This window comes from Ixodes scapularis, unplaced genomic scaffold (genome assembly GCF_016920785.2).
Source record: "Ixodes scapularis isolate PalLabHiFi unplaced genomic scaffold, ASM1692078v2 PGA_scaffold4__175_contigs__length_147842914, whole genome shotgun sequence".
In the NCBI taxonomy this organism is placed as follows: domain Eukaryota; kingdom Metazoa; phylum Arthropoda; class Arachnida; order Ixodida; family Ixodidae; genus Ixodes; species Ixodes scapularis.
The window spans coordinates 132,882,658-132,906,219 of NW_024609879.1; the positions used below are offsets into that span (position 1 = coordinate 132,882,658).

Consider the following 23,562-nt stretch of genomic DNA (forward strand, 5'->3'; position numbering starts at 1 on the left):
CGGATTGAGACAAATAACGGCTAGACCTCAAGGCGTCTAACATTACGGTGTACGCACTCTCCTTGCAATCAAAGGCAATCAAAAGATGGCGTCGTTCTGACGTCACCTTAACCCCTGCGCAAGAAGCAGACGACTTGCTCTCCGCATTGAGTAGAACCTGGAACACTTCCGAACCTGCAGGTGTATGCATTTTATAACTTTGTGTGCATCATTATTCTACCATGGGCTTGAAATAATTCTGACAATGTTATGAGCAACTCCTTCTCACAGACAGCGCGGAGATTTGATCTTGCAGACGCCGCAAACAGTCCAGTCTTGTTATAGGCACACGCACTGTTTATAAATTATTAACAAGCATCAAACCGGCATGCGGTCCTGTATCACTCTGCATGATGCACGTTAAAGACCCTAGGCTAGCGGTTGTACTGCACTGGCTAAATTTCTCATCCACAGCTGGGATACTCGTCGCCCGTTGAGGCAGACCAAGTTGTAGGTTCTTTAAACATACACAAACCCAATATTTTTATTTATTTTTTAACAAGCTTGCGTTTGCCTACTACGAGAAATCACAGCGCACCTGGTCACAGACAAACGCGAATGTACACCAGCCCTGAGTGCGGATGTCATGCGTACCGTGTGTTAGTAAATAGGTGTTACAGGAGTCATGCACTGTACCACTCTAATGCTCTTGTGTTTTTGTTTTGTTTTTTTCATTTTGGCGCAGATTAAAGGCTTCGGCAGCATACAAACCATAGTATATGGTGTGCCCCCTCCCATCGTGGCTCCTCCGCTGCCTGTGCCCAATTTTGGTTGCAACGTAAAGGGAGCGCAGTGCCTCCAGTACGGTGGCCTGCAGCAGGGTAGCCTGCAGCAGGGTCGCCTGCAGCAGGGTCGCCTGCAACAGAGTGGCCTCCAGCAAGTTGGCCTGCAGCAGGGTCGCCTGCAACAGAGTGGCCTCCAGCAGGTTGGCCTGCAGCAGGGTCGCCTGCAACAAAGTGGCCTGCAGCAGGTTGGCCTGCAGCAGGGTCGCCTGCAACAGAGTGGCCTGCAGCAGGTTGGCCTGCAGCAGGGTGGCCTCCAGTATCCAGGAGCGTATGGGGGCTTCGCGGGAAAAGGCTTCAGTGGCGGCTCCAAGGGAGGCTACATCAGCGACGTCAAGGGCGGTTACCCCGGCGGCATCAAAAGAGGCTACATCAGCGACGTCAAGGGCGGTTACTCCAGCGGCATCAAAGGAGGCTACTTTCAAGGACCTGCGTTCGGTGACTACGTAAAAAGCGGGGGCACCCAGAAAGGCTACATCAGCGGCGTCAAGGGCGGTTACTCTGGCGGCATCAAAGAAGGCTACGCTCAAGGACCTGCGTTCGGTGGCTACGTAGGAGGCGGTGCTGGAGGAGGCATTACCGGTGGCTACGTCGGAGGCGGCGGCATAGGACAAGGAATATCTGGTGGATACGTCGGAGGTAGGGGCGTTGGACAAGGCATATCCGGTGGCTACGTGGGGGGAGCTGGCATCAAAGGAGCCGGTATCAAAGGAGGCGTGCCCGGTGGCTACATGGGGGGAGGCCAATCCGGTATCTACGTGAAAGGAGCCGGTATCAAAGGAGGCGTGCCCGGTGGCTACATGGGAGGAGGCCAATCCGGTATCTACGTGAAAGGAAGCGGTGTCAAAGGAGGCGCGTTCGGTGGCTTCATGGGTGGTGGCGGCATTGGGGGAGGCTACGTTGGTAGCGGTCTAGGAGGCGGTGGCTACGTAGGTGGTGGTGGCGTCGGCGGAGGCTTCGTTGGAGGCGGTACCGGGGGCGCATCCGGTGGCTTCGTAAAGGGCGGTATGCAACAAACGTACACAAAAGAGGTGCCCTTGAGCAAGTTCTAGAATACTGCGGTGAACAGACATGGATTTTCGAATAAAGCATGGGTGGGAAACGACGAGCTCGAAGAGCATTTCGTGTCGCACTTTTTTGTTCCCGGATCTGTAATTCTGTTATCGATTTCGACACTTGGGGCCCTAAACTCGTGAAGAGCAAAGTTGGAGCCGAAAGTTCGCGGAGCGCGCCGATTGGATCTCGGCGAAAAAAGCGCGAAGTCATCGTCGTGATAGGCCATTCGGTGCGCTCCGTCAACTTCGGCCCCAACTTTGCGTTTTACGAGTTCAGCGATCCTGGACTCATTTCAATTGCTGGGCGAAGAATAACGGTTGACATTATGCGAAGGACATGCTATTTTACAACACAATCTGTGTTGCATATCTTTGCACTTTTTTATATTCTCTACGAACATTACATCAGAGGTTAACAAAAGAACCTATGTAGCTGGCACAGCTCAACTTCCTGCTAAAGCGGCAAGACTGCTGCACTAGAAACAGCCCCTTATCCCGCTCTTATTACTGCTGGGAAATAAAAATGAAAGACGTTTACAACTCCCTGTAATGCCGAATTATAGCGCATCTCTTGAGGACGAGGAGGGGAGTGTACAGAGGGGACGGTATGCCCTTCCTCCTCATCCGTACCCTCTCCTCTTCCCTCGTCATCTACTCCTCCCGTGCTCCTTGCCTCCTCCCTCTTCCTCCTCCATCCTCCTCCTCTCTCTCTCCTCCCCCACCCCCTCCTCATCCCTCCCTCCCGCGCGGTGCATTATGGGACGTTTCCCATAATGCACCGCGCGGTTACGCCAAGAACGACGGCGCGCCGCCGACGCGTTACGGTTACGGTGACGCTGACGCGTTGTCGGTTACGGCGACGCCGACGCGTCACGCCGATGCATTACGCCGACGCGTTACGACGGCGACGCCGACGCGTTACGGTTTCGGCGACGCCAGCGCGTCACGCCGATGCATTACGCCGACGCGTTACGGTTACGGCGACGCCGACGCGTCACGCCTATGCATTACACTGACGCGTTACAGTTACGTCAATGGCGACGCCGACGCGTTACGGTTACGCCGACGGCGACGCAGACGGCGAAAGCGACACCGACGCCGCTCAAGCCGGAAACGGGTGCCAAAGAGCTGAGCTCTAAAGGTGCTTTTATTCCACCCAAATATGCAGTGGCGTACCAACTTGTTTTCAAGGGGGGGGGGGGGGGGGGGCAAATTAACCCCCCCCCTTCCCCCGGGTCGCATATTTTTACTATTTTAAAAGTGATGGACCGAACTTTTGCCGAATTTTGCCGAACTTTTCTGAAGATTCGGCACAGATTCGGCAAAAATACTGTTAACAGGTTTAACGTTGATATTTAGTCTTTTCTTACGAAAAAAATTTTTTTTTCTTAACTTAAGTACAACATGTAGTGCCTATTGAAACAGTTATTACTAAATAAGGTAATAATCTGCAAGATAATTGTATCGGTGTCGCTTTTGTGTGCTTACTTGCAATTTTAGTGCCTGCTTCCAGAAAGTGGCGTGACAACGAGGTTGGGTATAGTAGCCGGCGCAGTCATGAATCACGCTGAGAGTTTTGATTTTGAGACTTCATCAGCGCACGATGGTGCGGGGCTAGGCAGATAGGTGAAAACTCTTACGCAGAGCGCCTGCCAGGCCGCCACCACATGTGAAAAAACGAAACCGGTTTATAAATGTACAGAATATACACACTACAGAAAGTGCGTAAAAAGGAAAGAAAAGTAGGGTGAAAACATATATCACATTATGACGAGGATGCCAGCTGCATCCCATATATTCTGGCAAGCTCTCGTGACTCTGCCCCGTTTGACGGCAGTGAGCTGCGAGCACTGAGCTTAATTGTCCAGTTGTCAGTCAAAGTTTCGACTATACATCGTTTCAACAATGGAAAGGTAAATGAAAATCACGTTATCCGGAATGCACCGCATCATCTGTCACTTCCGCAGTGGACTGCGTAAATTACTGGTCGATCATCTGCTCTTGAGGCAAAAAATATTGAAGAGAACCATACTCGCAAAAGCTCACAAACGCACAGTTACCGCGTCGCCTATTCCACACCACGCCGTAACCGCTGGCTGTACTAAACCGTACGATGGTAACCGCGCGACTGCGCGGCGTCCATCTGCAATCTATGGCCTCGTGGCGTTCGTGCGCGTGCGCAGACATTTGCCGAATTTTTGCCGAACCTTTGGCGAACTTTCCTTGTAGATTTCGGCATGTACGGAACTTTGCCGAATCTGAAGTTCGGAAGGTTCGGTCCATCGCTTACTTTTACGATGCAGGTGATAGACCCCCTAGCAACGACGCTCATGCCGGATTGGCTGCATGCTCGGCAACGCGCGTAAACTTAAAAATTGGATTCGGACGACGCGTGTATCACTCAAAGGGCGTTAACCCCCTCCCTCCCTCCCTCCCCCCCCCCCCCCCCCCGCCCACGTCCACGCCGCTTCGCGGCCACAGCGTGCGGCTGCTAATTACAAAACTATCAACCCACTTAGTACCCCCCCCCCCCCCCCCCTTTTCTACCCCCGTACACACCGCTTTGGAGCCGGCAACCCAAGCCCCGCTGTCCCCCATACAAATCTGTAAATAGAGTCCCATGCGATTTAGTTCAGCGCGTCGATAACATTCATTTTCTCTTTTTTTTTTCAGTGTTAATCGTAAAAACGAAATGTCGTAAATATCACCAAACGCCCCGACAAAACAAAATGTTCGAGGAAAAAAAAAAAAAGTAAACCCACACCGTGGACAGAACCCGGGTCTGCTACGTATGAGGCAGACATCTTACAACTAAGTTACTCTCTTGCTTTGGAAACTCGCATTGTAACCACTGCCTATGTTGACGGCGGCAGCGCCTATCTCTACGAACCAGCCAATCCGGCCTGAGTGCCGTTTCTAAGGTTTTTTATCGCCTGCGCGTTAAAAATATGCCCCCCCGTTTCGAGGGGCCGGTGCCCTTGGTATTCCTTGGGCGCCGCCGGCCGGTATTTGCCCTGCCCACTGGCGGCTGTTTCAAGGAGGGGGCAAAACACATGCCTTGCCCCCCTACTCTGAGAACTGGGAAAACAAGCGCCCCCTTGCCCCTCCCCCCCCCCCCCCCCCCCCTCCACCGGGTTGGTACGCTCATGCAAATATGTTACGAAAAATATGTTACGCGTTTCCTTTCCTAGAAATTTCTTATCTGTTACATCTTCAGGAACAAAAAAATGCAAATAATGGGTTACTTATACCAGCAGCGAGTCCCACAACCCAATGTTTTAGTTGTCGCTGTCGTCAATGCGATTAATCTAATGGTCCTTATATGTGAACCGGCGACGACACACCACAGTCAGAGCGATGGCCTAGTTCCTACGCATTACTCGAATTAAAATCGTCATCAGACGGACTAAGTTGACAAAAAGCGACTCCGTAAATAAAGGTGCTGTCACGCTAAACAAGACACCGTAGGTATGTGTTTATTTATGTTCAAAAAGATAGAAATCCTACCACATCAATAATGTGACACTCAGGGCCATGAAGTCCACGTCACGGCACGCAATCCTCACATCTAAGAAATCACACTTACCCGAACGAATTTTGAAGCACTTTCAGCCAGAGCCTGAACGATTCTAGTATTTACCTGTTCCCATATTGGGGCGCGATGGTTCAACGACCGGGATACGAGAAAGAAACCGCTGATGATGAAAGCGGTCAGAGGTATTTTATTGAACAAAACATTTTCGAAGCAAGGCTGTCTTTCAGTTTATTTTAATGATTTAAGCACCCAATACCTGTGATCTACATTATACTGATGTGGAGCTACGATTGGACGTCGGCACTATACGTCATCGTACTGCGGTACATTGATAGCCAATCGGTGAACTGCATGTGTCAAAAGGGGTGCGCGTTGAAGTGACGGGAAATGCTTTATAAAGGAGTTCTGGCGTACCATCACTGGAAGACACACGACTCGGTACCAGTGAAAGCTAGTTCTCCCGCGCACGCTTGCCTTTCGTAGGAAAAGATGCAACTGCAGAAACTAGTTTTTACACTGTACCTCGTAGCCACTGTGGCTACAAAGACAACCAATGATGAGTGCCCTTTCTGGAAGGAGATTGTTCAGTTTCCTCCGTTCATGGACTACGTAGTTGAGTTCGCCAAGATGGGGCGTGTTGACATTGCTGTGCCTCCAGAATTCGGAATGGAGGAGTCACTTCACCTGACCTGGTTCCTCAAAAAAGCGCCCATTTCCAGCAGAATCCTGAGCACATCCCAAACACTCTGTGCCTCCTGGAAGTGTCAAGCGGTGGAGAATGACCGCTACGTCGTGCTCATTCCAGTCTGCAAGTCGACGCAGTGGAGACTAAAATACGACGTAGTCTCTACTCATTACGTGATATACGTGTACGTTGTTTGCACGGACCTGAAGATTCCTACCGACGTTGACTGGAACTTCATGGTGACCCCCCTCGACCAACTTCGGTTCAACCAAGGGAGTGGTGTATTCGTATTTTCTCGTAGAAATCGTAAAATCTGGCTGACCGAAAATCAGAAGGTCAAGTGCCTCAACTGCAGGCGGAAGGTGGATCCCCGTGAGCTCTTCAAGGACAAACCTCTTCGGAACAGCAAGATAACTGTTTTGTGCCGCCATCCCAACTTTTGCGAGAGTCACAAAATCGGGGCCCTGGAAAAGGTAATAGTTCACAGGAACGCTTCATTCCAAACCGTCCCTATCTTTAACTACGGCGAAAAAAAGAACATTTTCCTGTCTCTGAAAGCCTTGAGAGATCCAACCATGCTCTTGTACTCGCCCTCGTTTGCAGATAGGCTGCCTTTGTTCCCCAACTTGTACGCCCCCTGCTCCTACGAAAGCATTGGTTTTGTCTATTTTGTGAAGAACCGAGTTCCTTTGCCGAGAGAAATGGTACTTCTTTTGCCTTTTACTGCGGGCGTCTGGCTTGCCCTTTTTGGATCCCTTACTGTATGCGTTCTGGTAAGTTTCGTCATCACCTCAAATTCTTTGCGAAAAATGGCAAATGTTCACAGTTTGATTGCTCTCTTTGCGGCTTCGCTGCTGCAACAAAGCTACCACCTCAACGCGCACAACGTTCATAACCAACCGCTTAGAATCATTCTAGGATTATGGTCTCTTGCTGTGACGGTACTTGCAACCGGATTCAAAGGAGCACTCATATCCTTGCTGTGGAACGTTCCTCTGGATGGAGCAATTATCGAGTTCACGGCTGAACGGGGTCCGGCTTTCTGGGGATTCAATGTCTGTTTCCTCACTTCTCCTGAAGACTTCGCGGAGAGACCTCAAATCGAGAGGGGCGTCCGCGTAAGACCGGCAGCCGAGTGCCTAGATTCGTCCGGTAAAATAAAGATTGGGCCACAGGGAAAGGACACCTTTATCTTTCTCGAGGGAGCCCTGAATTCGACGGAAGTTTTCAAACGACAGCTTATCACGCAAGGTTACATTGAGCTGGAATCATTCCTTCCCAATTTTATCACAGGTCCCATGATTAGGTGCACATCTCCGTACAGGAAGGCCATTGGGAAGCTTTTGATTCAGGCATTTGAGGCGGGTCTCTTTGAAAGTTACAAGTTGAAGGCAGAATTCAACCAATCTGTGAAACGGCAACAAATTTCAAGACGTGAGATCGGGGAGGAACCAATGACGCTGACGGATCTACGACCATGTTTTTTCATACTGGGTACTGGAATAGCCTTTAGTAGCCTGGTGTTTTTGCTGAGTTGGATTGTGTACAATACAGTTACTAAGCGGTCAGCTGCAAAGCGGTGTACCACACCGCACGCCTAGTGTGGATTTGGACTTTTCAGATTGTAAAACACAATTGATTACGCTTTGGCCTAGCTACACCTGAATCAGAAGCTTTAAACACTTTCTCTTGAGGTGAAGAAGCTCGATCTCTGCCAGTATGCAGTCGCTTTAAATGTTGTCTCAATCGATGGTATTTTTCAATAATAGAACGCTTGAGACACAGTTCCATGTTAATTGTGTGCTGCACTAGCTATCAGCTATTGGATATATTAACGTGTTCTTCATTGTGTATTTGAAGTGTTTCAGCTGCTTGCCAAGTTACTATATTTGATATAGAAGTCAGTCTGTATTATTTTCTACCCAATAGTACAGGCCTTAAATTTCTGTTTAATACTACGAGACAAGCGACCCATTTACACCTGCTATGTCTTTTTGATGCCTCAAAAGCTGTTTGCACATAAAAATGCGCGAGCATTGAACATTTTGCTAGATTGCATATGTTGCATGAGTAGGAGACAACAGTCGTCTTGTTGCAGTGCCTTTGAATTTGGAAAGTCCAATTGATGCCAAACGTCGGGCAGCTTCGGTTATCAAAATTAAAAGCAACTGCACCAGCACCTAATATTAGAAGAAAATGTTCTTGAATAAGCGAACAGTTTCTGCATGATGCGTGTGTTATCACGAAATACCGCACCTCTTTGCTTAACAAGACAGTACTTGCTTCATGTAATTCATACATTTGACGAGTGTACGTGTGTTTACGAAGATGCATGTAGATGTGTTCATCTAGTTTTATTGCAATGCAGTAATTGCGGACGATACAGCCCAAATACTCGTCTGATAAGTAACCCTTCTTTGCTCTTCATAAACTTACACTGTTTGTTTACTTTGCATTACGAGTGATCCTTAAAAAATATGCTAGGTTTGTTGCGATAGAGTTTTTGTTACCTTATGCGATTCATTTTAGCGTATTTTCAAAATACATTTAAGAAATAGTCCTTCAGTTTAAACACTGTTGCTTTATTTTTTTAATTGCTTAAATGAAAATTGAAATAGTTTAAAAAAACACTCATTCAGTTTCAATACTATTAAACTCGTGCTTAGCATATAACTGACAAATGATTGCTTTGGGAATGGCCCTGCGGAAGCAATGTTTGGTAACCGCTGCTTTAGTGGCTGATGCATGACAGACATATGCACTGTCTAAGAAATGTGAGAATTACAAGGAGTGAACAAGTAGTTTACGACATCGTGTGCACTTGCAAATAAAAAAAAAATTCGAACTGACCTCGTTTTTTTGGGTTCCAAAAGCCTGTGCGAGTGAACTAAGAAATTTGCCATCATGTTTTTGCAAAGATATATCCACATCAGCCTACAGCGAAAACTGCATATCGAAACGCGGGCGAAGCTTAGTATCAAAAACGAAACGTTTCCCATTGAGCTATACGACAAGCAACAGCTTTTTATACCGAAGGTAGGCAGCGACACGGTGTTCATGAATGGGGTACCGCAAATTTGTCATTGTTTTGCTGCTCGGAACGCAATGTAAACGAAAGCGACGCGAGACGTTCGGTCGTCAGTTACCTGCATGCTCGCCATGAGCGAGCCGGGTAGTTTAGAACAAGTGCGAAGCTACACGAGGTCTGGATCGAGAGCCTGCATCACAGAGAGTTTCCAACTTATCGATCGGACTCGCGTGGTTTATGGGCAGCATTTGCAATACGAGCTGCGAGGAGGTGCCAAAAGCGTTGGTCGTCTGCGAACGGCTCCGCCTTTTTTCCCGCTATCCCCCTCGCCACGCGTACACACAGGGCATGCGCGCTAGCGACCGATCGCCACGAAAGGTGTCCGCCATTAGATTGCAAACGCTCCCCATGGTCTGAGATGGACCCTCTCTTCGATCTCGGCTCTCTAGGTCTCGATAGATACACCCAACAGCGCCTGGTAATTCAAAATCACAAAAAGCGAAGGAATTTGATTGATTGATTGATTGATTGATAACTTTTTATTTAAGACATAACTGTACAGAGATGTCCCAGGTGACATGGCAAAAGGCATAAATGCCTAACGGGGCCATGCCACCCTTTTGGCAGCAACGGTAGCAAAAACAAATAAATGAGGAATGACACAATTTCACTCCAAACTAAAAATCTATACAAAACAAAACAAATACATCACAAAACATGACGTGAAAGGACAATTGCTACTTATCATTCCAAGCATTTTGCTTAAAACACATACGGTTTTATTCCCCTGTAAGTAAGAATTCTTTTACAATATTTTTATATTAATAGAGTGATCGTACGCACTCCAATGAAGCTAAAATATATGGGTATTGGTCTAAATAGTCTGGTATCAAAAAACTCAACCTCTGGTCTCCATAATTCGTTCGCGAACGCGATTTTATTAATAAATGACACCTTAAATTATACGGGCTATCTTTCGCGTGGTACTTAGCATGGAACACCAATTTATCGAGCTGAAATTGCCGCCAAATTTCAAGTGATAGTTTATATTTATGTAGATCTCTTACGTTGAGTATTTGATATGTCCTAAAATATGGTGTGGCACTTTTAAGAAGTTGTATGTTACCAATTGCTCGCAATGCTCGCTTTTGTATGGATACAATATAGTCTAGATTTGTTTGGGATGTTGTTGACCACACTAAAAGGCAGTAACTTATGCCGGATTGCACAAGAGCAAAATAAATTTGACGTTTCACTTTTGTTGGAAGATAATATCTCAATCTATTTAAGACACCAACAGCTGGACAAAGACTTGTTCTCAAAGAATCAGTATGTGGCGTCCATGATAGATTTTCATGGAATAAAACCCCCAAGAATCGAATGGTTGAAGATGGTTGAATATAAGAGTCCTGGAATTTTAATTGCAAATTGGAAGGTGGTACCGTTCCTTTTGGTCTAAACAGTAAGTACTTTGTTTTTTCTATGTTTAAATAAAGTTTATTAGATCTAAGCCATAAGTCTAATCCCCACAACCACTCTTTTGCCTTTCCAAAGAAATCGTCGATGTCGATGAGGGCAGATCCATGTCCGCCAGCAAATAAATGTCGACACAACACTCCGGACAGCTACCGCCATCTATGAGCGACGGCGGCAACCTTTTTTTAGCATTTCCACTCTGGCTTGTCGATTTGCGGCCGGCCATTACTTCATTCCCACCATAGTGCAGCTTCGCTGGTCTTCCTTCTTGACAAGAGTTGAAAGGCTGAAAGTTTTCATTTGAATTTAGGATTACGACTGTTCTCAGCTAAAGCAGAGTCCCTGAATTACAAGGTCTAACTTTTTTTTCTTCTTCTCCATATTGTGTGTAGTTTTACAAATACACCCCGGCTCGAAGTTTTTTTGGGGCGTGTACGGCAAAACCGAAACTATCTGCTAGAGGGATGAAAACACTGATCATCAGCCGTACGGCTGCGACGTGACGTCACAAGGGTGGTGCGGTACGCGCAAGGGGGATAGTAGGGTAGGAGAGGGCACGACGTCAGCCGCTTAACCTCCACAAGCCATGCTCCCTTGACGCCTCGCCTCTTTCTCATTTTCCTCCTTACTCTCCTCACTTATGAGCCCAACATGACCACATCACGTGACCGTAGCTAGCCTTCGTCTAGCCTTCGATCTGATAAGACCTACCGGACGGAGCGCGCGCAAGCCTGCAAGGAATCCTTTTACAATCAACCATCTCGCACGTGACATGTCACGCGCACCAATCGCCAGAGAGATCTGCGGTCACGTTGGGCACAATATCGTTTGAACTTTTCATGACTAGGCTTCACCAATATTAAAACGTGCGCCCTCCTAGTACTTATAACCACCTTGGGTACGCAGTACAACCAGTCAGTCGCATCTCCACGGCAAAGTGACGTCACAAGGGTGGCGCTCCAGTGTTCCTTGACTAAAAGCTATCCCGCTCGTTGCCCGATATATAATCAGCTGGTCGCATCTTTAAAATCGGTTTTAGAGGACGACGCGGCTTCATTTTGACGTAATATTTCTGCTTTCGATCATATTTCATTTTGGTTTCGTTTTCGACGGAGTTGCCCTTAAAGGAATCAAACATCAGCAGCAGCCAGCAGTACAAAAACAAGTTTGCGCATTGTGTGGGAGGAAAGGTTTATTGTATTCCGCTAACGTGTAAGAAGGTATACATCGGCGAAACAGGCCGGTGTGTAAACGACAGATTACGGGAGCATGCATGCACCGTCAGGAAACTTGGCGGTGCACTGCGATAGGTGCGGGTGCACTTCTGTCTTAATTGATACTGAGATTCTGGCCAAGCATCATCAAAAGATGACTCGACAGATTGCGGAAGCGTTTTTTTTTTCATTTTTATGTACAAAGATGGGTGTGTCAGCACTCCCTTTATTTGGTTATTCGACAGTGAACTTGCTTTCATCAGCACATTCGACACAATGGTCAGTTGATATGACGTACGTGATGTAATATGATTGGATATATGTGGGCACGGCGGTTGGCGTCTTTTTTTCAAAATAAACGAGTTCAAAGTAAGCGCTACGTTTGTGTACTTCTTCCTGTCCATGTCTTTTTGCGCTACTTTACCCCTGTAATAATAATCTTTATTTGGGCTCCTTGAGTCGCGGGTGAAGGGGCAAAAGGTAAACAAACTTTACCTGACGAGGCCCCACCACCCTGTACATAGCTCAGCAGCATACAGTAGTAAACGCAAAGAAAACTATGGAGTCAATACCGTGTCCACAAAACAATATTCTTATACAAAAAATACAAAAAACAGTAATTATGAAATTACACACATCTAAATATTAATATACATGATAAGGCACTTCATAAAATTGACAGTAATATATTGCTAGGAATTTGTCGCTTACAAAGCCAAGTATCGGTTAACAAGGATGAATACAGAAAACAAAAAAAAACAGATAATCAGCCCCATAAATAGACAGAAAATGATTAAATAAACAGTTTCACAACACTATTGCCGCGCGCAGGGCTGAGAAAGCAACGCTCGGCCACGGACCCCTAGAAAGTTCCCGTTTATTCATGCAGCGCACGTAACTTCTATTATTTATATCCATGTATCTTCTGCTTTTGTTTTCTAGAAAGTGCGTGTTCATTCTCGCCCCGATCACGCGACGCTCGAGCCGCTTTCGCCGAATCTTCGAGATAGCGACGCACTCTAGATAAGAGGCCGCCCGCGACATTGTCGAGTCAGTCTCGCCCCAGCGTTTGATCGTGCTGCTTCGCCGCCTTCGACGCCCGCGACCGTCTGTTGTTATCTTTCTTTTGTACCCTTTTATTTTTGGCACAAGTTCGCCACATTAAACGTTTATTTATTCCTGTTTATTTCTTGTTTATTAGTCACCGCCCGTGACATTTTGGTGGAGGTGCGGGGTACTGCATGCCCGTGCAGCGCAGCCCTCCAAGTTCCCGCACTACAAGTCCGAACCCAAGCTCCCGAGGACCCAACGAAGACCAGATCGAGACTCGATCAAGTCGCCGAACCCAAGGGCTACACCCGGAATACGGACTTTTACCACCCAGGACCAGGCAGCCGACGATGGCCAACCAGTCGCAGACCCCCGCCGCTCCTGCCGTCGTCTACCTACCCGTCGCTCCTCGGACACCGGCTCCATTCCACGGCGAGCAGTACGAAGACGTCGAAGACTGGATTGACCAGTATGAACGCGTTGCCCGCCACAATTGCTGGACAGACGAGCAGCGCCTACACAATGTCTATTTTTCGCTTGAGGGGACTGCCAAGCACTGGTACGAGAATCATGAGTCCTCCCTGACGTCGTGGGACATTTTCAAGAACGATCTCAAGGCTACCTTCATCAACCACCACCGCCGAGAGAGAGCCGAGGACCTACTGCGAACCAGAACCCAGGGCCCCAACGAGAGTGTCACCGGCTTCGTAGAGGACGTTCTGCGCCTGAGCGCCCGCGCCGACCCTCGGGCTACAGAAGAGAAGAAGCTACGAATCCTCATGCGGGGCGTGAGAGAAAACATCTTTGGTGGCCTTGTCCGCAGCCCTCCGACAACTGTCGAAGACTTTGTCGCCGAGGCAACGAACATCGAGCGTGCCCTGCAAGCCCGAGCCAGCCACTACCAGAGGCTACCCGGCGTCAGCGCGGTTCCGCCGTCCGCTTGCGACCTTGGCTCCAGCATCCCAAGCATTCGCGAGATCATTCGCGACGTCGTCCGGGAGGAGCTGCGAAAGCTACTACCCGCCGCGGACCGACCAGCTTCGCTCTCCATCGCTGAGGTCGTGCGGGAAGAGGTGCAGAGAGCCTTTCAACCAGTGGCTCCCATCAGCGCACCAGTCTCCGAAGAACCCGCGCTAACTTACGCCGCAGTGGCCCGACGGCCACCCCCTCCTCCTCGCACCTATGTCGCGCCGCCTCGACGCCAGTCTCCTGCGCCGCAGCACGACCGACGCCGCGACGACCAGCCCCAGTACGCCAGCCAGGAGCCCCGTGCACCCCGGAAGACCGATGTGTGGCGAACGCCCGACCGACGCCCTCTGTGCTTCCACTGCGGGGAGGCAGACCACACCTACCGCCGATGCCCATACCGTCGACTCGGGCTGCGCGGATTCCACCCAAGCGACCCGCGCCCCCGGTTTGGTGAACGCCCTCGGGAAATCGACGAGTACCTGCGACGACCTCAGTCCCCTGAGCCAGCGTCCCGCCGAGAGTTCCGGTCACCGTCGCCACGACGTCCAGCCTCGCCGATGCACCGACCCCGACGTGAAAGCCTGTCGCCCCTCGCTCCACGCCGGGGAAACTAGGCGCGGCAACCCCTGGAGGTGGAGTTGCCGAAGACGACCGACGTAAAGAGCCTCCAAGAACGCCGGAGCGCTCCCACTCTCTCGACGCTACGCATCACAACGACGTCCCTGCATCGGTGTCCAACAACCTACACATCATTATCGACGGCCACGACGCATCGGCACTCGTGGACACCGGAGCAGACTACTCAGTCTTGAGTGGGAGGCTCTCTCGCCGCCTGCGAAAAGTGACAACGCCGTGGGAAGGCCCTCAAATACGAACCGCCGGTGGACATCTCATCACGCCAGTCGGGAGATGCACTGCTCGCGTCGAGATCCACGGTGAAACGTGCCCTGTGAAGTTCGTCGTTCTGCAAGACTGTTCGAGGGACGTTATCCTCGGAATGGACTTTCTCTGCGAGTATGGCGCCGTCATCGACGTCGCGGCAAACCAGTTGACGCTGCGGAAACCTGTTTTACCGCCGGTGGAGACCAACACGACATCAACCGCGATCCGAGTTATCGCCGACCATGTGAACCTACCGCCGCGGTCGAGTGTTTTCGTCACCGTTATAGCCGACGCAGCCATGCACGGTGAAGCTCTTCTGGAAGGCAGCGTCCAACTGCTCCTCGAAAAAGGAATTGGCGTCGCAAGAGGCGTAACGGATCTCCAAGAAAGACGTACAACTGTTCTTGTGACGAACTTTCGAGAGGAGCCGCAGCACCTAACGAGGGGTACCACTGTGGGCCACGTCGAGGAGCTTCAAGCGCCAGCGGTGGTCACCGCAATCTCCGAGGAAACCTCGTCGCCACAGCAGAAGAGCACGACGCCGCCGCCGCTCGACATTGACCCCGAGCTCCCAGCTACGAAGCGCCGGCAACTGATTGATCTCCTTGCCGAATACAGTGACTGTTTTGCCACGACATCAAAGATTCGCCAAACACCAATGGCGAAACATCGCATTGTTACCGACGACGACGCACTTCCTGTCCACCAGTCGCCGTATCGGGTCTCCTTAAAAGAAAGGAAAGTGATTCAAGATCAAGTCCAGGAGATGCTCGATGACGACATCATTCAACCCTCAAGGAGCCCTTGGGCGTCCCCAGTCGTCCTTGTAAAGAAGAAGGACGGAACCCTGCGGTTCTGCGTGGACTATCGTCGACTGAACGCCGTGACAAAGAAGGACGTCTATCTGCTCCCCCGCATCGACGATACGTTAGACCGACTGCGCCACTCCCGATATTTTTCGTCGATGGACCTGAAGAGTGGTTATTGGCAGATTGAAGTCGACGAACGTGACCGGGAGAAAACTGCTTTCGTCACTCCCGACGGACTATACGAATTCAAAGTGATGCCGTTCGGACTTTGTACAGCACCAGCCACCTTCCAGCGCGTCATGGACACCGTGCTGGCAGGTCTGAAATGGCAGAGCTGCCTCTTCTACCTGGACGATGTCGTGGTATTCTCACGAGATTTCGACGAACACCTCAGACGACTTCGAGCCGTCCTTCAAGCCATCAAGACCGCCGGCCTGTCACTCAAGCCAACAAAGTGTCGGTTCGCCTATGGGGAACTAAAGTTCCTTGGCCACGTCGTGAGCATCAAGGGTGTTCTACCTGACCCCGAGAAGACCCGCGCCGTTGCTGCATTTACGCCGCCGTCTGACAAGAAGGCCGTGAGAAGATTTCTCGGACTCTGTGCCTACTACAGGCGCTTTGTTCGAGACTTCGCCAAGCTATCCGCACCGCTGACACACCTCACGAAGGACGCCGTAAAGTTCGAGTGGACAGAAGAACACCAGAGGTCATTCGACGAGCTCAAACGAAGACTCCAGACGCCCCCGATTCTTGGCCATTTCGACCAGTTTGCTGAAACCGAGATCCACACCGACGCCAGTAACACCGGACTGGGTGCGGTACTAGTCCAAATGCAGGACGGAGCCGAGCGAGTTATCGCATACGCAAGTCGGACGCTGTCTAAAGCGGAGAGGAACTATTCAACGACCGAAAAGGAGTGCCTCGCTGTCGTATGGGCAATAACAAAGTTTCGCCCATATTTGTATGGAAGTTCTTTTCGCGTAGTCACAGACCACCACTCGCTCTGCTGGCTGGCGAATCTGAAGGACCCCTCCGGACGCCTCGCTCGGTCGAGCCTACGACTGCAGGAGTTCGACATGACCGTGGTGTACAAGTCCGGCCGGAAGCACAATGACGCCGACTGCCTGTCAAGGGCCCCAGTCGAGGCCGGTCCTGCCTGCACCAAAGAGGACGACGATGAGTGTTTCCTCGGCGCTCTGGATGTAAGCGACATGGCAGCACTTCAACGAGACGACCCTGAGCTTCGAGCACTCATCGAACACCTAGAGGGGCAAGGAAGCGCCGTTCCCCGCGGTTTTGTACGAACACTGCCAACCTTCTTCATCCGACAAGGCGTACTGTACAAGGAGAACTTCAGCGACAACAACACGGCGTGGCTGTTGGTGATCCCTTCCAGTCTTCGAGAAGAAATTTTTCAAGCCTGCCACGATGACCCGACGGCGGGACACCTTGGTTACAGCAGGACTCTTGCGAGGATACGCGAAAAGTACTACTGGCCCAAGCTTGCGAAGACAGTGCACCACTACACCCGATCTTGCCACGAGTGTCAACGAAGGAAGAAGCCACCGACGAGACCGGCAGGACTTCTTCAGCCTATTGCGCCGCCATCTGCCCCATTCCAGCAAATCGGTATGGATTTACTCGGACCTTTCCCACCGTCGACGCAAGGAAACCGATGGATAATCGTCGCAACCGATTATCTCACGCGGTACGCCGAGACAAAAGCCCTTCCATCAGGAACGGCTGTTGAAGTCGCCAAGTTTTTCATCGAGTCCATTGTCCTCCGGCACGGCGCTCCCGAAGTTCTGATCTCAGACCGTGGATCATCATTCATGGCCCAGCTGACGCAAGAAGTCCTTCGTCTCAGCCACACCAGCCATCGTCGCACCACGGCGTACCACCCGCAGACCAACGGGCTGACGGAGAGACTCAACAAAACCATCGCCGACATGATCTCCATGTACGTCGACGTGGAGCACAAGACATGGGACGAGGTGTTGCCGTACGTCACATTTGCCTACAACACGGCCGTACAAGAGACCACCGGAGTGACACCCTTTCAACTGGTGCATGGGCGCAAAGTAACGACCATGCTGGACGCGATGCTGCCCCATGAGCCAGCTGACAGTGAGAGCGACGACGCCCAGGTGGTTGCTCAACGGGCCGAAGAAGTCCGCCAGCTCGCCCGACTCAGGATTCAAGACCAGCAACGCGTCGACGCGGGCCGCTACAACCTTCGTCGCAGGGACGTTCATTTCCAGCCCGGAGACAGGGTGTGGGTTTGGACGCCCATCCGTCGCCGCGGCCTCAGTGAGAAACTGCTGAAACGGTACTTTGGACCATACAAGGTACTTCGTCGCCTCGGCGAGCTGAACTACGAGGTGATGCCTGACGGAACACGAACATCGTCACGCCGCCCACCACGACCTGAGGTCGTCCACGTCGTGCGCCTGAAGCCGTACTACGCTCGATAGGACTGTGGACCTTATGTGCTCCAAAAGACTCTTTGGTTTATCGTTCTTTTTTATTTTGTTTTGTTTTACACTGCATCGGGGCGATGCACTTTTAAAGGGGGGAGTAATGCCGCGCGCAGGGCTGAGAAAGCAACGCTCGGCCACGGACCCCTAGAAAGTTCCCGTTTATTCATGCAGCGCACGTAACTTCTATTATTTATATCCATGTATCTTCTGCTTTTGTTTTCTAGAAAGTGCGTGTTCATTCTCGCCCCGATCACGCGACGCTCGAGCCGCTTTCGCCGAATCTTCGAGATAGCGACGCACTCTAGATAAGAGGCCGCCCGCGACATTGTCGAGTCAGTCTCGCCCCAGCGTTTGATCGTGCTGCTTCGCCGCCTTCGACGCCCGCGACCGTCTGTTGTTATCTTTCTTTTGTACCCTTTTATTTTTGGCACAAGTTCGCCACATTAAACGTTTATTTATTCCTGTTTATTTCTTGTTTATTAGTCACCGCCCGTGACACTATTCATAAAATGGCAGGAGATAACATTTCACATTTTTCTTGAAGGTGAAAAGTGAAGTAGAACTTTTTATTAACTCAATGTTATCGGGGTGGTTGTTTAGGAGCTCGGGTATTTTGTAAGCTATTGCTTGGAAACTGTAATTGGTTCGTATCTTTGGTTTCATGTAAATTTCGTTTCTCAGATTATATGGCGTTGTCTTCGGGTAGTAGGTCTCACTAAATGTATTTTCATCTCGGTTGTAGTCAGGGGCGGATTTAGAGGGGGGGTCCGGATGTCCTGACCCCCCTCTTGATTTGCGCATGTGTAAAATTTAGGGCGTGGAACGAGGGAGAGGGGGAGGGGGTTCCTAAACATATGGTACGCTGACCAACAGCTCACCCCCCCCCCCCCCCCTTTCAGGAAATTCCTGCATCCACCCCTGGTTGTAGTCACTATATATATATATATATATATATATATATATATATATATATATATATTGCAAGTTTAAGGATAAAGAGGCTTTCAATGTCCAAAAGTCGGTGCTTTGCAAAATATGAAGCTGTATGATCAGTGTAATTCAGGTTCTCAATACAACGATCTGCTTTCTTTTGTAGACCAAGCATCCTAGTCAAATTAGATGGTTCCCCAGACCAATAAACGATAATGAAGATGGGATTGTACTAGAGTATAGTAGAGCTGACGCTTAAGCCAACAAGGAAGGATTTCTTTGAGTTTGTATAAGACGCCAATAGACTGAGATATTTTCGAGCGAACATGATCTATATGACGCGTCCACCTTGGTGTTTCTTCAAACCAGACGCCCAAGAATTTAAGGGAGGATACTCGTTTGAATTCCAAGTTTTTAAAAGTTATTTTTAGATTAAGATTACTACGAAGTTGCTTATGACCCGGTTTAAAAATACTATATTTCGTTCTGTTGACATTCAGTTCTATTTGATTGGAGTCTAGCCAGAGCGCTAGTTCATAAAGCCACATATTTGACAAATCTTCTACCACACTTAGATCCTTATCAATAAGAAATACATTGGTATCATCGGCATATGATACCAATGTATCACATGCAGATGATCTATAAACAATATCACACAATTGCACAATATCTATAAACATGGATATTGCGCAATTGTCAAACAGCCAAATATTCAATTTGTTCATTTGATTTTTTTTTTTCGACCACTGTATTATATGTACTCCGTCGTAGTTGCTGAATCGGGGGCCCGAAGCCTCGTCAAGCTGCATTTCTGCAGCTTTTTCTCCGGCCTCCCATTCACCACTTGTATTTGTGGTGAAAAATAAAATTCGTATCGTATCGTATATAGGTTTATGTCGGGAGTGCCAGGTATGTTAACTTTATCATATATATATAGCAGAAAAAGCAATGGTCCGAGGTTTGACCCCTGGGGTACACCATAATTTATTTTTCTTGGTTCAAATTCGAATTCGTTAATTTTTACGTATTGCGATCTGTTCGATAAATAGCTGCAAATTAAATCCCAAGCTGTGCCCGTTATACCATAATGAATAACTTTTTCTTTAGAAGGATGTCGTGTTTAATCGAGTAGAACGCCTTGCGGAAGTCTAAGAAAATTCCCACGGTCTATAGCTGACTTTCAATACTACTGACCAGTTTGTCTCTAATATGTAATAGAGCCTTTTCTGAAGATTTATTTTTCTGAAAACCATACTGTACCTTCACTATTATTTGCCTTTCTTCGAGATATTTAGAAAGCCTAACATTAATTACTTGTTCCAGGATTTTAGAAAATAGTGGGAGTACTGAAATTAGCCTGCACAAACTTTTTTTTTTTTTTTGTGGAAATGTACCAGCTCATAAAGCAGTGTTGCAAATATGTGTCAGTGGAAGAGTGATAAGACGAGAAACTGCTTTTATCGGTACTGCTTTGACATCGCCTATCCCAGCTGCTGTGTTATTTTTTAAGTTCCAAATAATCTGTATTATCTCTGTTTCTGTCGTAGGGCAAAGAAACACTGAGTTCGCATTTTTAACTGGTGACAGGTATAGACCAGAATTACTACTCAATGTACATGATGAGGCAGCAGCATCTAAGAAATGTATGTTAGATTTGGTTGGCCAAGCACATGTTTAAATATAAATCACCATCAATTATTAGTTCATTAGGTAACGCATCGTGGGGGGTCCGAGAAATAAGACTTTTTAGGTTGTTCCATATTTGCTGTGGGTCGCTATAAACTGACGCCCATTTATTCTCATAGTACTGCCTGCGATATTTTTTTTTAATATCTGCATTCAGCTTATTTCTAGTCCTTTTATATTCCCGTAATATCGCTTCATCTCTCGTTTTGATAAAAGTATCCTAAAGTTTATTTCGATAGTTCATTTTTTTTTTACATATCCTTATTTATCCATGGTTTTCTTATTTTCTTGTGTTTTCTCACATTTCTGAATTTACCAGTCTTGGGGTAGTAACGCGTGACTGTAACTTCGTTACTTTTTCGGCAACTTGTAACTGTAACGAGTTACTTTTTAAGAATTAACTCGTAGCTGGTTCTATTACCTTTTCTGAGGTAACGATGAAAGTAACGACGTTACTTTTGTCGTTACTTTTTAGTTCTTTATGAATAATATATCATCGAACGAGTATAATCTAGCTATTCTTTGCACTTTCCAGATTGTCTGTTCCGACATTTCGAGTGTCAGTTGGCCTTGCACATACTTGGGAATACGTTCTTTCTCGCGAGTCACGACCCGAATACAGCCACGTGTAGATTTGATTGAAAAAAAGAAAAGAAGAATCTAGTTATCTTTACGCACGTGCTTGTACTTTGTGACTGACCACTTACATCTTACCACCTGAAAGCACTATCTCTGTTGCGTTTTTTTTTTTTTTTTTTTGTTTTCTGCGCACGCTTTTTAATGTGTGAATCAACCGTGAAACAACAATACACGCGGACACTTCGTATGTTTTGTATTTTGATTTGCGCCCCTACTCCGGCGTGGTGTCAACATGGAGGCGAAATGTACAGTTGTTTGCGCGGGGATTGTTTCTGGCTTGCCGTGTACGTACTGAAATATGTCCAAGGACTCCATGAACCCAGCGCAACCGTCAACGAGCAAGCAATGTGCTAGTGCTACTAAGGATAGGGATATTGATGAGAACAAAGATCTAGCATGAACGGAGCACAGACAGTATTTTGCTGTCATGAAGGGGGTTGCTAACAATTGCACTGCAGTATGCAAACTTTGCAACAAGGAGTACTCCAACAGCAAGTCTATGTGTTCAAATCTGAGAAAACACATTTAGTTGAATTTTGGACATTATTCTTTCTGTAATATTGACTAATTTTCCAGTTAAACTATAAAGTTCGAATTTACCGCTACGGTGGAAGCCTGACTGATTCGTGTATATATATTTTTTTTTTCTTTCAGACACTAGTTTTTCCTAACTTGTTTGTGTTATCGAAAAGTAACGTCGTTACTTTTTGAAAGTAACTGGAACTGTAATGAGTTACTCTTTTGCTGTGGTAACTGTAACGGTAACTTCGGTACCTTTTTCTGAAAGTAACTGTAACTGTAACGAATTACTTTTTTAAAAGTAACTTACCCAAGACTGGAATTTACCCCTTTAAAACAAAAAAAAAAAACAAAAAAAAACAGCATTAGAAGTGTGGCTTTGGGGGGCGAGGGTAGGTACTACTCTTACGGCAGGCCCTGTAACCGCCAGCCACCCCCAACCCGCCCCCCAACATGCACCAAAAAAAAAAAAAAGTTCCCATCCATCCTTATTAAATTTCTATAGTTATGCGTTATGGTTAGGGACTCCGCGAAGCCGCCTAAGCTCGCGTTCGACCAAGTTCGACTTCTTCGACCTTCTCACATTTGACAAAAGTTCGACTGAAGTTTGATTTTCGCACGCACGCGCAAAATTGGAAAACAGGTTAGCGCCACCTGACTGAAGAAGAGTGGTTTGTTTTATTGCGCAGAACGATTAATTGTGTCACATTAACCACCAACTATATCACTAAAACTAGGTGGATATGTGTTGTCTGTGGTTGTTTTATATTGGGTAAATATTGGTGATCACTTTATCAAATATAAACTGACTTTTAAAATAGTTATTCCCCAACACTTAACATTTTTGTGTAGAAGTTAGGCAACACTGCCCTAGTGTTGCCTAACTTAGTCAAATTTCGACCAATTTCGCTACAAGGGCGAAGGTTCGCCGAGCAAGTCCAACATCTAGGTTTCACGTCAAGCCTCAGGTGCGACAAAAATTCGCGGCCTCCCTAATTGCGGTTGATATTAATCAGTCGGTGCAGATTCAGATCTACCGCGCTTTATTAAACGCACAGATGTCTTTATTTTTAGTCGTCAGATGGCGCCACTGCGGTGTTGACGCCCGTGAAGCGTCGTATAACATTATCGAAAGATGGCAGCACCTACCTCACCTTGCCACGCCGGCGATACCAACGTGGCACGCTTTTGTTGGGCGTCTGCTTTCCGTGCCAGCTTGGGGTCCACAGTGCACGAACGAAGGGGTATAATACCGAAAGAAATGTGTATACAATGTAATTCTATAAGAATATTCACATTTTTGCCATGGTGGACCAACTTCAAGCGTAGCCGTCTTGCATTCGCCCTCGGCGCAGTCGTTGATGAGCAAGTAAAAATATAGGGTAAACTGTTACATTATTTTGTACCTTTTAAGCACCACTTTGCAAGTTGGCTATGATTCATATTATATGAAATAATGGGTGAAGTGCCGGGCAATGTAAATGCAAACACGACTTCTTTTCTAGACATCATTTGCACTTCAAGCTTCTCCAGAGCTTGGCACAGCTTATGCGGCTCGCAAATGTCTGTGCGTGTTTGAGTGTCCGCACCCGTAAACCTACTTTCCGTGTTCATGGGCGGGAGCAAGCTTGCTTCAAATCTACCAACAATGACAAAAAAAAATTAAACTCAAGACGCTTTGGCCGTTTCAACCACAGTGATTTCAACAGGAAAAAGGAGGCGGCCATTGCTGGTCAGCAGACGGAGGAACGTTAAAGATAATGGGATCTGTTTTGTTGCTG

At 48.0% G+C, this 23,562-nt stretch overlaps 1 protein-coding gene across 1 annotated transcript; it reads left to right on the plus strand.

Annotated features, from left to right (window-relative positions):
• Window positions 1-664: 664 nt before the first annotated feature.
• LOC120839653 (glycine-rich cell wall structural protein-like) lies at window positions 665-1,873 on the plus strand. The gene has a single exon (XM_040209959.3). The coding sequence runs from the start codon at window positions 665-667 to the stop codon at window positions 1,871-1,873; it is 1,209 nt and encodes a 402-aa protein (XP_040065893.2).
• The last annotated feature ends 21,689 nt before the right edge of the window (window positions 1,874-23,562 follow it).